At 40.5% G+C, this 18,018-nt stretch overlaps 1 protein-coding gene and 1 long non-coding RNA gene across 7 annotated transcripts in view; one reads left to right on the top strand and one right to left on the bottom strand.

The window, feature by feature from the left end:
* The window catches only part of LOC134220733 (GTPase HRas), a 36,489-nt gene extending 23,896 nt beyond the window's left edge, over nucleotides 1–12,593 (bottom strand). Inside the window, exons 1-3 of one of the 5 annotated variants that reach the window (XM_062699832.1) lie at nucleotides 12,387–12,536; nucleotides 11,848–12,110; nucleotides 9,305–9,866 (exon numbers count right to left, since the gene is read on the bottom strand). In XM_062699832.1, coding sequence (XP_062555816.1) covers nucleotides 9,305–9,443 — 139 coding nt within the window. In that variant the 5' untranslated portion in view covers nucleotides 9,444–9,866; nucleotides 11,848–12,110; nucleotides 12,387–12,536. Of the gene's footprint in view, nucleotides 1–9,304; nucleotides 9,867–11,847; nucleotides 12,111–12,171; nucleotides 12,332–12,386 lie in introns of those variants that run through there. The other 4 variants (XM_062699833.1, XM_062699834.1, XM_062699831.1 and 1 more) reach the window with 4 other exon arrangements.
* Nucleotides 12,594–14,998: 2,405 nt separating this feature from the next.
* Nucleotides 14,999–16,250, top strand: LOC134225730 (uncharacterized). 2 transcript variants are annotated; one of them, XR_009983314.1, is made up of 4 exons: nucleotides 14,999–15,076; nucleotides 15,141–15,371; nucleotides 15,436–15,995; nucleotides 16,087–16,250. It is a non-coding gene; the product is annotated as an uncharacterized LOC134225730 (long non-coding RNA). The 2 variants fall into 2 exon arrangements; XR_009983315.1 differs by having other exon boundaries at nucleotides 15,436–16,013.
* The last annotated feature ends 1,768 nt before the right edge of the window (nucleotides 16,251–18,018 follow it).

The raw sequence follows: 18,018 nt of genomic DNA, 5'->3' as shown, positions 1-18,018 counted from the left end.
CCAAATCTTTGTTTTCGAATGGTATTGATTTGGGTACATGGTATGAATTCAAGGAGCGGTTCCCCTATATGTTTCATTCGACTTTTAATAAAATATCCCTTTTTTTCATTTTATGCTCAACATTGCTCCTCCTCCTAAAATGTTATTCTGCTCGATTTCTGGTTGTTTTTTGCCTTTCTCGTACAACTAAGTTGTACCGAAAGGCTATCATTTCACTCCGAAAACGAACTTTTTATAGAAGCCTCTGAGACCCATAGTATTACACCCAGTTTTTTTTTACGCGGTTGGATTTCTTTAATTTCTCGGTTAACCCGAACTTCCACAGCTTTTTAAATACCACCTGAATTTTCTTTGATTTTTTGTGAATTTTTTCGTGGGGTTAACTCATTGTTTCGTTGACGCTGAAGGTCTTAAGCGACTTAAACCAAACCGTGTAAAAAAACCTGGGTGTATATACCAAACGACTCAGCTCGACGAGCTGAGCACATGTCTGTCTGTCCGTGTGTATGTATGTGTGTACGTGTGTGTATGTGTGTGCACAAAATCTATAAAAAACATTAGACAACTTTTCGTATAGAAATCCTTAACCGATTTTCTCGGAGTGCGTGTCGGCTCTTGTTTCGGACAGCAGAACGATCGCGCGATTTGCCGAAATTTTGTGTTTTGCATTGCGCGGCCGGTAATAAAGTTAATCAGTTCAGTGCGTGTTGGCTCTTGTTTCGGACAGCAGAACGATCACGCGATTTGCCGAAATTTTTGTGCTTATTCTGCGTCTCGAATGACTTGAGAATTGTCGATTCCGACACGTCTCACGTGAGACGACCGTGTAATTCAAATGGGAGAAATCGACAATTGTCGCTTCATTCGAAACGCCTCACCTCATACGAGACGCAGATTAGGGGTGTTTGTGTTTTGCATTGCGCGGCCGGTAATAAAGTTAATCAGTTCAGTGCGTGTCGGCTCTTGTTTCGGACAGCAGAACGATCGCGCGATTTGCCGAAATTTTGTGTTTTGCATTGCGCGGCCGGTAATAAAGTTAATTAGTTCAGTGCGTGTTGGCTCTTGGTTCAGCGTCAGAATTTTTGAGCAGAGGTAAGGTTTTGATAAGTAAATTTATTTAAATACGCACGCACCCACACAAAAGCACACACACATTCACTTCACATATAAACTCACATACACACTCATATACACACATACATATATACACACATACATATATACACACATAAACAAACTTATATACATCATACATAAATACGCACACGATTTTTATTATATACTAGCGAAAGAAACCCAGCTTTGCTTGGGTGTTGCAAATGTCACAATGTACTATTTGCAGCACCGCACTCTAGATCAATTTCCGTGCGTTTGTTTTGTTTTCCTCAACAGCTGACCCAAAAGTGTATTCTAATGTTTTTTCACATTTTCCCGTCAAATCTATACCAACTATTTGTATATACAAACCTTGCGGATCCCAAAACGAATCGATCAGGGAAAAAATCTTGCAAAACGGTCAACCCGTTCGCGAGTTAAATCGTCAGGAAGGAAACCTCAACTCATTTTTATTATATAGATTAGGTATGTATATTATTGGAAGCGTTTGGTACGGGAGGTCCACGCTTTCTTCCTTTCCCCTCCATTCCAAGCTATTAAGTGACTTTAGGTATTCCTGAAGTCGCTCAATATCTAGGAGTCATCTCTGCGGTACATACTATGTAGTTGGCCTGGCCATATGAAAAGAAATTTGAGATTAGATTAGATTAGATTAGAAATCCTTAACCGATTTTCTCGCAACAAGTATCATTCGACAGGAGACAAAGCCTTGTTGATCTCTATTGAATTTTATAACTATCGGTCATTGCGTTTGAAAGTTATGAAGAAAATGGTACATCGAACCATATAAACCCTATATAAGGTTGGTGTCTTAACTAAATGCGAGAAAGGCACCACCAACGCTAGGTGGATTAATCTGGGTTTTTTTATCGATCAACTTCCAATAACCACACGTAATCTGTTATCATGTTGCAATTGTGTTGTGCTAGAATATAGTGCGAACATGATGATCCAGTAAGTTCCTTTCTTTTAATCAACAAGGAAACAGATCGGATTGCAATTTGAAAAAAATCAAATCCTCTACTAGATCCCCTACCAGAGCATTCAAACCACATTGACTAATAAAATACATTCCAGCACTCGGAAAATAAGTTGAAACTTAAACATTTTGTAACTTCATCGTAAATTTTCTCATTCATGCCGTTGTTTTGTTAAATTAGAGAAATATCAGAGTGCAGAATTGGCGGACCATATGCTCAGGAAACTGTAACATGTTGAACAGCACACAAGTGGAGCGGGGCACAAGTTTTTTTTTCTGGCGCATAACTTTGCGTCTTAGCACATAACAAAGCTTGATAAAACTAGTGAACTTTTTCCCGTTTCACTACATTATAAACTGATCATAGATAAAAGAAATTGCATTGGAATTATTGCAACATCCATACAGCATTTTTAACGCGAATCAAATCAAAAGTCCCCCACGCACGAGTAGCCGTCATCGTCGCTTCAGCTTGTATGCAATCATACACAAGAACGATCGAATGCAACTTATCGATTCGTTGATTGATTCTGCTTATTGATATCAATGCCAAGACCAAAGGGAGCTACACCACCCCCCGAACGATCCCCGAATAAGTTGGCAAGGATTATCGAGGTACTCTTCCCGTCCCGAGCCACAAGTCCCTGGCCTTCTGCACCGCAAGGCAATATGGGTGCAACCGAAATGGTGGCTCCGGTGACGAACGAAGAGTTACTCGCGGTGGCCAAATCCCTAGTAACGAACAAAGCTCCAGGACCTGAAGGAGTTCCGAACAGCGCTCTCCAGGTAGCAATCATAGCGAACCCGAACATGTTCAGACTAGCTATGCAAAGATGCCTAGATGAGTGTAGATTCCCCGAAAGATGGAAAAGACAGAAACCCATCGGCGCATAGACCAATATGTCTTATAGACACGACGGCCAAGTTGCTAGAGAGGATCATCCACAACAGGCTGACCCCGTACTCAGAGGGTACGAACGGCCTGTCAAGCAATCAGTTCAGTTTTCGCAAGGATAACTCAACGTTGGACGCTATTAACTCGGTGGTAAAGACCGCCGAGATAGCGATTCAACAGAAAAGGCGAGGTATTCGATACAGTGCGTTTGTGACACTTGATTTGAAGAACGCATTCAACAGCGCAAGCTGGGATGCCATCGCGCTCTCGTTACACCGGCTTAGCCTGCCGGTGGGCCTGAACCGGAGCTATTTCCAGAACCGTGTACTATTATATGAGACCGATGCCGGTCAGAAAAGCGTACCTATTACAGCAGGAGTTCCGCAAGGTTTAATACTGGGCCCGGTATTATGGAACCTTATGTATGACGAGGTTTTGAAACTAAAGTTCCCTCCTGGTGCTAAGATCGTCGGCTTCGCAGATGACGTAACCTTGGAGGTATACAGGGAGTCAATTCCTGAGTTAGAACTGACTGCAACACACGCGATAAGCACGGCGGAGGATTGGATGAGCGCTAGAGGCCTGCAGCTCGCTCAACAAAAGACGGAGGTGGTTATCGTCAACAACCGCAAGTCGGTTCAACATGCAGTGATTCACGATGAAGTCGCGATCGCATCAAAGCGGAGTTTGAAGCTCCTTGGAATCGTAATAGACGACATGCTGACCTTCGCCAGCCATGTCGACTATGCGTGCAAGAGGGCTTCGACTGCTGCTGCGGCATTATCGAGGATGATGTCCAGCAGTTCCAAGGTGTGTGCCAGTAGACGTAGGCTACTGGCAGACATTGCCATATCTATTCTTAGGTACGGCGGCCCGTCCTGGGCGAGGGCTCTGGGGGTAACTAGTTACCTGCGGAAGCTGGAGAGCACGTACCGCTTGATGTGTCTCAGATTGATATCTACCTCCCGCACGATATCACACGATGCAGCCTGCGTGATTGCGAGCATGATGCCAGTCGGGCTGGTTATCCGGGAAGACGAGGAGTGTTTTGAGTTACGTGGCACCAGAGGAGCCCGCGATCGTACCAGGTTGACTTCTGTTGCCAGATGGCAGCGCGAGTGGGATAACTCTTCTAAAGGTAGGTGGACCCACCGGCTGATACCTAACATATCGAGGTGGGTGGGGAGACCCCATGGGGAAGTTCACTTCCATCTGACACAATTCCTGTCAGGCCTTGGCTGCTTCCGACCAGTTTGGGCACGCGGAGAGCCCCGTCTGTCCTGACTGCCCAGGTGATGATGAAACTGCAGAGCGCATACTGTTCGTATGCCCTTGTTCCGACGTCGAAAGAAGAGCTATGTTAGACGTTTACGGTCGGAACACAACCCCGGATATCCTTATCCAGTTGATGTGCCAAGCGGTGAAGAAGTGGAACGTAGTTTTGACTGCAACCACTCAGATTGCCTGCAGCTTGCAGATAATCTGGCACGTCAAGCAACCATGACTAACTTGTGATTGGTTAGTTAGAGCGAAAACAGGCTGAGCGCGGGAAGTGAATGAGAGGATTGCACATGTCGAGGTATGAGTGTCGCATCGGGTGGCAACCGCAGTCGCCACCACGAGGCATGGCAGAAGAGTGAGCGCATAGGTGTTAGCAACTACTTGGAAGTAGTGCGTAACGGTTTAAATCCGGCCATATCGTCAGGCTCAGTACAACGCTGAAACTGACAATATGGCGTCCCTAACCTCGAATCCCAAGGTGTCAGGCGACCCGTGCCGAGGGGATGAATGACCTGGGGGGAGAAACAATTAGCCAGGTCGTTAACGGAGCCTGTGGAGGTTCCACAGAGTGAGGGCTGCTTCGGCGGCAAGCGAGTGGCAGTGGGAGGTACCCACACACCCCCAAGTGATGCACATGTGGTGCAAGCGAATGGAAGTTGGGGGTATTACTCGTAATACCCCCACAGAGTGAGGGACCGAGTGTATGGGTGAGCACACAAGTAAGACTCGCATATTACGCATGGTCGGTAGTGACTAAAGTCTGGTGAGGCCTGGCAGGAGTGTCGAATGGCAGATACCTCTGCGGCACCTCAGAAGTAGGGGACACGAAAGTCTCGCTATGACTGGCAGGAGTGTCGGGGGATTGATACTTCTGCGGCACCTCACGAATTGGAGACATGTGAGGTAAGTGGTGCCACCTCGTTGCAGGATGAACACTTAACCAGGGTTCTGGTATTCGGTAATTATTTTTACAGATCTAGCTCAGTAAAATATGATTTTACTGAGAAATCAGTAAACTAAATGTCAAAACTGATATTTTTACCGGTGACTCAGTTAATGGAAATAAAATTACTGACGACTGCAAACAAATTTACTGATTTTTTCGGCAATTATTTTTTGTTCGGCTGTACGGTAGAAAAAAAATACTGACACTGACCGCAAAAAATATATTTTTACCCAACACCCCGTCAAATATGCTTACAAAGTTACCGAACACATCTGTTAATCAGCAACTGCAACTTGATAGGGTAACCGTACCATTAGTGGAGGTAGCACCAATAGTGGAGGTAGTGGGGTTTTAATTGGATTTATCATATTTATACACTTTACGATGGTTTCAGTTGATTCACCGTGCTTTAAATATTCTGTTAAATGCAACTTATCTTAAGATTTTGTTTGAAAAACTATTGAAAACAATGATTTACCTTAACAAAATTGACTCCCTTGCACCTATAGTGGTGCAACTGTACCAATAGTGGCGAGTATCATAAGAAACCAATGGATAGCACCACTATGGGAACCAAAATTAATTTTTACCGTTACTAAAGGAACAGTGTACCCATAGTGGTGCAAGCATTATTTGGTAATTGTTGATGTTAAATTACATCTATCTCATTGTTGTTAGCAAATTTATTAGATTATCTATTGACTAAGATATTAAATCTGTAAATTTCCCATAATTATCAATTTATAAAAAATATTTTCTATTGTGGATCTACTATTGCGAGAAGATAGAAAAATTCGAACGAGGGTCCGACGGTCGACCGTCGGAAAGCTGTTCCGCAAACGTCAAATCACATGATGCACGGAAAATAATGTTGGTTGATTTTTTCGGTGTGAATGTTGATTATTGAAATCAAAGGGAATATGTAACTGTAACACTCGTTACATGCCGCTATATATTTTAAATAAGCTTTATGGTATTTTTAAGGCATTTCGGAACGTATTGATGCGATTTTGAAACAATTTAGACTTAAGAATATTCTTGATATCAAGGAATTTCAACACTTTTCGCACAGTGCATGTCATTTGAAGTTTCCGACACTCAGTCTTCTTCTTCTTCTTTGCTCCGCAAAATTAGAAGTTTTCTCTGTTCTCGCAATAATACCTCCACTATTGGTACCGTTACCCTAACAACTTTAGTCGCCATTTGCATTACTCAAGGTGTTGCGGTTTTATCTCTAGCGTGGTTTTGCTTGAGTGTACACATTTTAAATCAAAATAAAATAATCTGTGGACAAACCAATGGAAACCAGAATAAGACAAATACAAATATTCAGCATAATAAAACAATGCTTTCCAGTATTTTGTGTTAAATAATACTTAAATTAATACTTAAACAAAACACAGAATTACATGATCGCAATTTCTTCTTTCTTTGCTCCTCTTCTTCCTTCCTTCAAAAGGGAAAAAAGTGATTTTATAATCGCTTAATTTCCACCATACGCCAAGTCCAAAAGAGAGGCTCTCTCTGTTTACTTTTTCTTTCGATTATTACGAAACCCTACTAACATTTACATCGGATTTTTAAACATAGATCTGAAGAAAATTGCTTTGTCTAGCATGTTGAGGTGGAAATATTGCAATAAATGCAAAACTAGCTTAGATATTAGTGAAAGAGAGCGTAATGAAAGAGAGTCTCTCATTTGGACATACGACGTTTTCAAAAATCACGCGAGATTTGTTATTACACATAATACTTATTTCCTATTTATAATATTATTTCAGGTATTAGTTTCTATTTTGAATTTTGAACCCAAAAAACTTCTTTGGGCATGGGGTACCCCCTGCAGGGAACCTGTAAGATTCTTGTAATCATTTAAGCGGCATAGGCAGGTGAGTGTTGGGGCACATGTGGTGCCAGTGTGTCTTGTGCAAATGTGTTGCATGGGGTGGGGAGTGTAGGAAAGTCTGAGTTAGGTAGGATGCGCAATGCCCAATAGTCATCCACCGAGGTATTGCTTTATTGCGAGCCGGGAGAATGACTGGAGAGGAAGGAGTTGGTTTTAGTGGATCGGGAGTGGTGATCCCATCCCCACACTACCTGGGTTCGCCTCCCCAGGCGTCTGGTTGCAGATTTCCAGTACCTTCGTTAAAAAAAGGTGTTATCATGGACTAGGACTGCACATGCCGAGGTAGGAGGGTCGTAGCTTAGAACTGTTGGTACCTATCGCTATCGACACCTCGAGGCATGGCAGAGGATAGCATCCAAGTCAGCCTCACGTGGGATGTAAAGGGCGAGCACCCAAGTCAGCCTCGCATGGCATGTCAGAAGTGAAAACCTAAGTAAGTCCCACATGGTGTGTCAGAGCGTGTGTCAGGAGAAGTGGCAGGGTGTGCTAGAGCGTGAATCAGGTGGTAGGGTGAGCATCCAAGTTAGTCTCACATGTTGCGTAAAGGGTGAGCACCCAAGTTAGACTCACATGGTATGTCAGTGGTGAGCACCCAAGTAAGACTCAGATGGTGCGTCAGAAAGAGTGTCAGGGTGTGTCAGAGGATATGTTAGCGAGAGCACCCAAGTAAGCCTCATACGGGATGAGTGCCTGTGTGAGCGTGAATGAGCGAGTACATTTAGTACTGCCTATCCCCCAGAAGTAATGCTGGGAGGCAGTTCCTGGGGGAACCAGGGTATTAGTAGAGAGGGTAACTCATTCATCCATCTACAAAAAAAGAAGAAAAATACTCTTGCATGTGTAAACATAAAATTGCCTCCAAATTGGTTTTAAACGCAATTTGGAGCGACATGATTTTCTGGCAAAGTAGTGAAACGATGCGATTTGACATGAAAAACTCTACCATAATAAATTCCTTTTAATTCGCAAACGAGTCGATGATTGATATTTGTTAATTATTTTACCAACATGGTCAGTTGCAGCGGAAGAGACGCTCTTGCAGACGATACAACCGCCAGTACCGTCTGTATCGTCGTCACAACCGTCTTTTGCACCTCCTCAGTAGTACTCCGTGTGTAAGATTCACTATCTGAGGCTCACGGGCACTACTTGGCTTAAGCCAAGGTTGTAAGTAACCAACCACCCCTTGCCACCCCCTTCCACCCATGAGCGGGCATTAGCATTGTTACGGTGTAATTCGTAGATTGGACACTAATGATACTCATGTTTTACTTTTGAGATCCTTATCTAGAATGCTATCAGAAATCAAGAAGGGGAGTGGTCCTTGATTCCAGTCTTAAACAAAAATAACAAAAGCATGAGGATTACTACTCCTGGCCACGCCCATCTTCACCGTAACTAGGGAGAGGAAGGAAGTGTTGATTTAGTACTTACTTAACGAGAGGCCACCGACTTAGCGACACCCTCATAAGTACCACGGAGTTGGATAATGAGGAAGGTATTCGTTGGGACAGGATTTGCCTGTAGCTGGTAATGTAACCGTGGTAGATCTTACCCCGTAACACACCACGTAAAGGTGTCTACCCAGCATTATGGGTACCTTCCACCCATGAGCGGGCAGCCCAGAAACCTCAATACGGATCTAAAAAAGTACCATATTCCATTCCATTCCAATAAGGTTAGCTGAGAGATTCCCAAAACCTGTTCCTGTTTCGACCAGATTTTTAATTTGTTATTCGTTTTAATTCGTAACTGTTGAAATGTGAAACACCTTGCCCAGAGACGGTCCCTGAGTTGGACCTGAGGGTGATTTCTTTGAAACCATCATCTTAATGTGTGTGTTTCTTATATGATTCCTAATGCATAAACAAGTACCCAAACAGAGGGGTTGCATCGTCTATCGATTACCCATTTACAGACCCATTCGAAATTTGTATGTTGCCAAAATCGAATGGTTTTTGTTTTCACATCTCTTCACTTATTGTGACACTAGACATTCTGTGACGAATTTTTACGCGGATTTAGAGATCCAAGCGTTCTATCTGGATTTTTTACACGTTTTTTATTACGATTTTTTGTAATAATGTCTTCAAATTTTTAATGCAATTGTAACTAATCCAAAATAACATCCCAAATAATAAAAAATGTTTATGTATGGTGATTTAAACATAATTTACTTACCAATTACCACCTGTTTTCGGTACGAATCTTCGATCGTGGGATCATATTCATCCACAAAATGATTCTGGATGAGTTGTATCGTAAGCGCCGATTTGCCTACGCCTCCAGCACCGACCACCACAAGTTTGTATTCCGTCATTTTTTGTTGTGACTAGCTACTTCTGCTGCTGTTGTAAAAGGGTTTCGACGTTCGTCTTACGTCGACTGGAAATAGCAATCAGCTTGTTGCTGCTAATCGATGTATTGCTGCTACAGCATACACCACCTTGTCAGATCTGGAAACACCCGGCAGCAGGATAAAGAACTTTTCTTCACAACTCAACAACTGCTGCTGCCGTTGCCACCGCAGGCACCCGCTGCTGTGTGATTGTTGTTTTACTTATTGGAATAGCTGCTATTTTTTTCAAGTTCTCTTAAGATGACGACGATGATGTTGATTATGTGCACGCCCGTCTTTACGATCTCCTGGTTTCTCTTTTCGTATGTCTGATTATTCTCGGACGCTCTTCATCCAACGAATACTGTTCGTTGTACGCACTCATACAATTTCAAGAACACAATCCTATACGATAAAAAAAAGTTTTCTAGTACAGAGGGTTTTCAGGTGACCTAACAAACGGATCACAATTAGAATTGCAATAAAATGCATAAAATTTGCATTATGAAATGATTTCGAATAAAGTTAGTTGGTATAACCACTGATTAATTGTATGCAGTAGTATCTAGGTACAAAACGCTATAAAAAGGGCGTTTTGAATCGAATCAGCCATCTTTCTTTCATTCTAAGACAGGGAGCATTCTGAAAATGATTTTAATTCACGCAATTATGGCTTCGATCATTCAATAATTCGTGTTAATAGAGGTAATAAACTATAGAGGAAGATTGTCGCTGTCGTCACTGGCGGAACATCTTTTGCTGGCGAGGATAGGGCACTAAATGTCAACAAAGGAAAAATCAGTACGTTTTGACAGATAGGTACCCAACATGTTTGGGGACAATAACAAAGGGAACCGCAGCGACAATCGTCCTCTATAGTTTATTACCTCTATTGTCGTGTTCTATCGTTTAGTAGTTTGCCAATACCTAAATCTTTTCAGAGGCTGGGTTTCAAAATGTGTTGTATGTTGGATCTAAGAGTGGCGTTTTTTCTACATTACAACTCTGCTTTACAGTTCGTTGTTTGCATTCTACTACATAGTAATGGATTTGAAACGCTTGTTGCAGTGATATGTACTAAGGCTGTGCACCATTTCACCGATTCGTTTACCTTTTAGTTAAAATTAGAAAGTTTGATGGTTATTTTCCCATCGTGATCGAACAAAATTTAACTATCAAACTGTCAAATCTAACCATAACCATACTTCGGAGATATTTTTAGTCAAAGAGAAATAACTATCGAGCTGTCATATTTTGACTGAAAGTTAAACAAATCAGTGGAATGGTTCGCAGCACGATTGAAACATGGTTTTCATTGACTATAACCGCAACGAACACTTCAACAGCCTCTTGAATGAGTTATTGACATAATAAATTATTAATAATGATCTTAACCCATATGAGAAAATAATAAAAACTAGTAATAAGAATACGAAAAGCTATAACTGATAGAAGGGCGAATATCGCAATAGAGAATTCTCTTCTGTCGATTTCCCCTCATTTAAGTGACAAGCAGAGGATTACTTTACGGCTTATCACCTCAGAATGCAAAAGTTATAATTTTTTCTCTATAGTTCTGAGGCGGTGAAGTTCAAACAAATTCTCTGCTTGTTGTTGTTATAAAAGGAACAATTTCCAGATATAGCATAAACTGCCAAATTGCTTCTAGAAATGAAACGACTCAGACTTATAGCCTATTCAGATTACGCTTTTTGGTGAAATAATTATCGAGTTAAATATTAGAGAGAAGATTGAATGTATCTTTATATTCCTTATCATAAATGGCATATCTTCTTCTTCTTATTGGCATTACAACCCCACACTGGGACAGAGCCACCTCGTAGCTTATTGTTCATTAAGCACTTCCACAGTTATTAACTACGAGGTTTCTAAGCCAGATTACCATTTTTGCATTCGTATATCATGAGGCCTATTCACGATGATACGCTTTTATGCCCAGGGAAGTCGAAATAATTATCAATCCGTTAAATATGCCTAGACCGGCAGAATCGAACCCAGCCATCCTCAGCAATGGTATTGCTTTGTATCTTACCGCACATAAGGAGGCATATGAATAGGCTATAAGAATGATCTGGCAAATGACATATGTATTTATATTCCAATTTAGAACTACAAACAGAAGGTTGTATGAATTGAATCTTCCACTTCCATAACCTAATGAAAGTATCAAAATGTATGAGTGCTCCGCGAAGGGCTATGCGAAAACTCCATCTGCTAGCGTATGAACATTGTGCATCAGTAATGTCTCTCCATCTATTAGCCGAGGCCGCGAGTGGGAGTGTATTATTAATTACTGAGGCAGTACCGCAGTACTCTACATCAAATGCAAACGAAGAAACCCCTGGACACAAACTGTTCCGAGTACCATCTGAAATCATTTTTTGTTGGTTCTGGAAACAACTTGGCACTGTCACTTGTTCCCAAAATGTCCGCTTTGTTTTTTGCACTCTTATTTACGTTGTCACTTGGAAGTTTAAAGAGTATGATGATGATTGTTCGCAGATTCGTCGTCGGAAGGCTGCTAATGAGAGATCTTCTTGATTGCAGCCTTGTTTTCTCGCTAATGACTCATCATCGCACTTCTTTACGATTCATCACAAATCTGAACACGGCAAGTTTTTAGCCGAGCTACAAAAGATTCAATATCAAACACTTTCAGAACAAATCAATTGAATGAGGAAGAGCCAACCAAAAGCAAAGCACAAAAACCCACTCCACTTGTTCTGTTCACTTGTGCCTTTCTTTCGCGACGGAAAATTTGTTCAACCAACACCACTGCACGATACTCAAAACTTGTCACTTGATGCGTTGGAGTAGGTATGCAACTAAGACCATTTTTTTTTCTCCTAAAAGCACTTCTCCATCGAACTTCAAACATAGTCCTGCACAAATCTAATTTCTCACCGTTTTTGTTTTTTGAATTATTTTGCTAAACTTTGCAAAAAAAAGTCTCATTCTCTACTACAGAAATACAGAAACCGGACGCGAACCAACCTTCCTCACCCGGACCGAACGGACGACAGCGAGCGACGATCCCTTTTTCTCCGGATTTATGCGGGATTTTGCTCTTTCGATTGCAGTACTTTTATATACTTTTGTTATGAGGGTATTGCGAGAAGATAGAAAAATTCGAACGAGGGTCCGACGGTCGACCGTCGGAAAGCTGTTCCGCAAACGTCAAATCACATGATGCACGGAAAATAATGTTGGTTGATTTTTTCGGTGTGAATGTTGATTATTGAAATCAAAGGGAATATGTAACTGTAACACTCGTTACATGCCGCTATATATTTTAAATAAGCTTTATGGTATTTTTAAGGCATTTCGGAACGTATTGATGCGATTTTGAAACAATTTAGACTTAAGAATATTCTTGATATCAAGGAATATCAACACTTTTCGCACAGTGCATGTCATTTGAAGTTTCCGACACTCAGTCTTCTTCTTCTTCTTTGCTCCGCAAAATTAGAAGTTTTCTCTGTTCTCGCAATAATGTTTACTTTTACTATACTATCGCACGTATAAAATACGGATGTATATGAGGGCACTATTTATTTTTCGTTGAAAACCTCATCAACAGCTCTGTCAACTCAATGACCGATCATCACATCGCACTGTTGTCAGTGCTGGTCACCGCTGCCACAGTTTATCGTTTTCTTCCTTTTCTTCGGTAAACTGTAAACTACACTGAAAACCAAAACTACCCAAGAGTGGGTTGTTTGCACTCAAAACCGTGGTTTGGGCCAATAACCCAAATTTGAGTAAAATGACTTTTCTGGCCTACACTCACAAAAAACTCCGCATTATATTCATGAGTTTACACATGGATTTTTGCAATGGGGGTTGCCAAATGCATTCCATATTTTTGACACATATATTTCATGCGCCCGCATGAATTACATGAGTGTTCATACATACTATCTATGTGGGTCATCGTATCCATGTGTGAATTTGTATGCAATTTGGTATGTGCCGACACATGATATGCATATTTCAAAATACATGGATTTTTGCCATAAAGTATGTGTCGATTTTCCTGAGTGTATGGGTAGTTTGCCTTTAATCACATGTAAACAATTTGATTTGATTTATTGGACCTGGGTGGTGCGATTAGAATCGATTTGGTTGTCAAACTGAAGCCAAACTTTTCTATTGTGCCGGAGCCAAACATTGAAGATTGTGGTTATGTTAGTTTCTGATCTAATATCGAAAAGTATTGTTATTATTTGAGGAAAAATTAAAAATAAACTTTGTTTGAGTTTTGTAATCTTTATAACAAATATTTTCACATTATATTTCTAGTGGAAAATTAGTAGGAATGCAATTAAAAAGCACTCGTTACGAAATTTCACGAGATTCAGCAGCTGATTGGAGCATGATTGTATGTAAACAATCGTTAAGTCATGTAGATCCTAGCGCATTTGTGCGCCCTCATGCAGCGTGGAAAGAGAAATTCGAAGAGCGGGAAATGTTTGACAGCCAATAAATAATTTTGTTCATGGAAGTGAGTTCAAAATATCCCTCTACTCGCTTGAGCGCAGAAAAGCGGCTCTATCCGCAGCACCCAGTATTGGACTATAGGCTGTAAGCCCGTTACCCTACTTATACATTATACAAATAATTATTGTCACATATACAATTGTCCTCTTAAAAATAATCTTAATCTATCACGAATTAAGCCCCAAACGCAATACAACGGAACGGCGACGGAAACGGAAAATTTGACAGTTAGCCCATATATTTTCTGTCAAATTTTCCGTTTCCGTCGCCGTTCCGTTGTATTGCGTTTGGGGCTTTACTTCTGTTGTCATGTTTGTAGAAATTACATCATGTAGTCTGTTAAATTCAGTCGTGAACCTGCTGGTAGGCTCGTGCTGCGTGTAGTTCCTTGATCTAAGTGGAGGATCGAAGACCCTTCGACGACGAACAGTAACCGGGCTAGTGTTGAAGTTGAGCCGGTTATAGAGATATGGGCTACTAATTCGCCCTCTCAAGATGTTACAGAAAAAGACGATGTCAGCAAAATCTAGTGTCTGCTACTGATGGTGTCGAGGTCAAATAACGAGCAGAGATTCTCATACACCGGTAACTCTTCTCTCCATCCAAGGTTTCTCACAGCCAATCTTAAAAACTTTCGCTGTACTGCCTCCAACCGTTGAATATGAACTTCATATTGTGGTCGCCACACCACACTCGCAAAACCCAGTTTAGTCCTTAGGGCATCTTTAGTAATGTTACAGTTGTAGTTACCCGCATATAAAAAAACCATCTCGCTTATTATACAGATTATAAACTCCTTATAATACACACAGTTAACATTTACGTTGCTGTTCATTTACATTAAGACCATAATTGCTTTTCAGTATTGGATTATAAACTACATCATTTGCACAACAATACATATGGTTAAAGTTCAGAGAACAGTTGATGAATGATTGTATATAATCCATCTATCAACAAATTTTGACATTTTCCATTCCGTGCACCGTATTTTTGTTTAAATATACGAGAAAGGCAAAAAAGTTCAGTTCAAGTAAACCCGTGTAGATAGTAGAAAAGTGTGTTATAATTTTGATTGGGACCATATGAAATTGGTAAGTTTGATTCAATATAGCATATATTATTCTCTTGCTGATTATTCATTAATTGTTTTTCAAGGCTGGCTAGCAGGGTCTGACACAAACCCCCTAAATTTACGAGGCCGTTCCGCCTAGGGATCCTACATTCAGAGATATGCGAAAGCGGCCATCTTGAGCCAATCGAGCATTGAGAGCTGTCAAAATCTGAGCCAAATGAACATCGTTATTGTTGCAGATCGAAAGGTATTGCGATTTTGGTGAAAGAGATTTTATGAAAAGTTTTATCGAATAAACAATTTGTTTTGCTTTCGTAAGTAAAAGTAGTCTAGTTTATGCGTTATATCGTGTTCATTCGTATTGCTCTTTAATTTTAGCGAAAATGCACTGCTAGAGGATAGACAAAATAATCAAAAGGTGTCTTCGAATGTAAAGTCATGTGCAAGCCTAAACATTTTTCACTGCGGCAAGTGCTGGCAGCGTTTGTTTACAAAAGTAACAGCGTTGCTAAATCGTCTGCAAAAGTATTCGCACATCTCTTAATATAGGATCCCTAGTTCCGCCTATATTTTCGGTAAACTATGCTGCACAATTTTGCTAAGAGTAACTCGCTGGCCCTCGGACGATTATCAGCTGCCCCTAACATGGAGAACAGATGCTGTTGTGAGCCGCTTCTAACCTGGAGAACATTCATTACATTCATTACAACCTGGAGAACAGACGCTCGTTTAGATGTTCACCCCAAGAGAGGAGCAAACCCCCTTCACGTTCCCTGTCAGCATACAACCATAGTTCCCACTGGGGTTGGTTACCCGATACTCCCTAAGGTTGCACGTTCCCCGGCCAGCACCACGGAGAGGCAGGGATAGACGTTGCTGAGTAAGAGGCTGAGAACCGCGAGATGGGGTATATCTCGGGGTATATTTTATTCCTTCAGGTACGCGAAGTTCCAATGGTACGCTTTACCAATGATTTGCCATGATTTACATTTAAATTTTTAATATTTTATACGTTTGGTTAAATTTCAGTGAACCAAAATGAGAAATAAAACTTTTGGGTACAAGGTAACACCCTTTAGTATGCGACACAAACGGATGATCGGAAGGATCTGCAAAAGCTGCCTAAAATACAGGTCTGGAATCAAGGAAACCGTCATCATGTTGCGTATTCAATCGACTGGATAGCGATTTTATGTTTGCTTCCATGGTCATGTTCATTCTGCTTTCTGATATCTATCATTCTATTTTTTTTTAATTTATAATTAAATCGTTAATATAGCGAATTTGAAAATAATCTGTAAATAGATGTAATATAATAATAAATTGAAAGAAATTTAAAATAATTATCTAAAGCAATAATTAAACGCAAGGGGTACCGTTGCTCAAATTCTCCTGATATGCTCCGATTATAACTTCAACATAAGACTTATTGTTCGAATGTCCTAAAGTGGATGATATCTCAACATTATGTTGTATAATATGTGGAAAATTTTGTTCGAGAAAATGACCGATTTTTTATAGTAACATAACTTAACCGCCCTTTCTACACATTGTAAATTGGTGAAATACCATTTATCATACTGTTGAAACAATCTGGGGTAGTGTAGACGTATTGTTGCGATAGGTTATTCGTACTGTTGTACAAGTATTGTTTGAAATGGTTTTGAATTATATAGGAGACAGTCATGTAATAGTTCAGAACTATGCGGGTATACTTCTTCTTCGAATTAAAAATTTTACAACTGTCAAAAATATGAAACTGGAGATGCATCTTCAGTAGCAGTTATAAACGACACATGTCTTATATCGAAAAACAAAAACATAATAATCCGAGGCTAATTAAAATGTCAAACTGCTGTGATGTAGATGAAACTGAATTTTTACAAGCTGATGAAGAGACTTCTTTTGTTTTGAACAAAATATAACTCAAGTAAATTCTGTTGCACATTTGTGCAAAAATACAACTGAGCAGTATTCTAGTTATAATTTTGCTCACGAAACTGTTCGAATTTTTAAAACTATAACGTCTGTTGAAGATGGCATTTTTACAGTTTCGATTTCATTTCCTAACTCCCATACAATTTATAACTCTAATAAAGATGCCCTTACGAGGCTAATATAAATTGTGAGAATTGCATGTGGATCAGTAAGCTCACGTCCAAACCGTCGGGTGAGAGCAAAAAGTTGCAATGTATCCTTTATGAGTATGTTTATGTGTTCCGAGATGTGTTCGTTAAATGTCAGTGACTGATCCATTTCCAAGTAACCATGGAGCTATACATGCTTGCAAACAATAAAGCCATTAAAGTTGAGTTAAAGTGGAAAAAGGCCCTTTTACGACCGAAATAGTGCTTCATTACTTTAACATGTTGAAATAAAATATAAGTAATGCATCGCTGCATTTGTGATGCTGAACTAGTGTATCGTTGCTTGACAGTTAATTAATAAATGCATCTTTACATCTTTAAAACTGATCTAATGCAATTAGCATTTAATATTGTCAGATTTTTTTGGATATGATACACTGCGCGGCGTTTGTAATGTTCCCAAATGGGTACTTGCCAAGGTACTTGCACAAAACTTCACGCGGCGAATGACTGTCGAAAGGTACGGCCGCACCAAACGATACACCGCAATGCTATTCACCCTTAAAAATCAACTAAACGGGGTGCAGAAAGCGCTGCGGTACCTTTCATGAAGGATTCGCCGCGTGCAATTTTGAGAAAATCAGGCAATATGCTGATCTGTGATTAATTACATGCAATAATTAATGCTTGGTGGTTACTTGGGTTGTTACGCCCAAATCTCGAACACTATCTACTTGTTGCAGGATTGCATGACCTAAACTGTAGGTAAATTATATCGGCCGAACTCTTCTGGTGTAGGTAATGACCGAGCATTTGCTTGCATTGACGCTAAGTCCATTCCCACTAACAAATCTTTCAAAATTGCAAAGATCTT

Source organism: Armigeres subalbatus, chromosome 3, assembly GCF_024139115.2.
Source record: "Armigeres subalbatus isolate Guangzhou_Male chromosome 3, GZ_Asu_2, whole genome shotgun sequence".
Lineage (NCBI taxonomy): Eukaryota > Metazoa > Arthropoda > Insecta > Diptera > Culicidae > Armigeres > Armigeres subalbatus.
The sequence above is the reverse complement of the archived record's forward strand: the minus strand, read 5'-3'. Positions and strand labels throughout refer to the sequence as shown.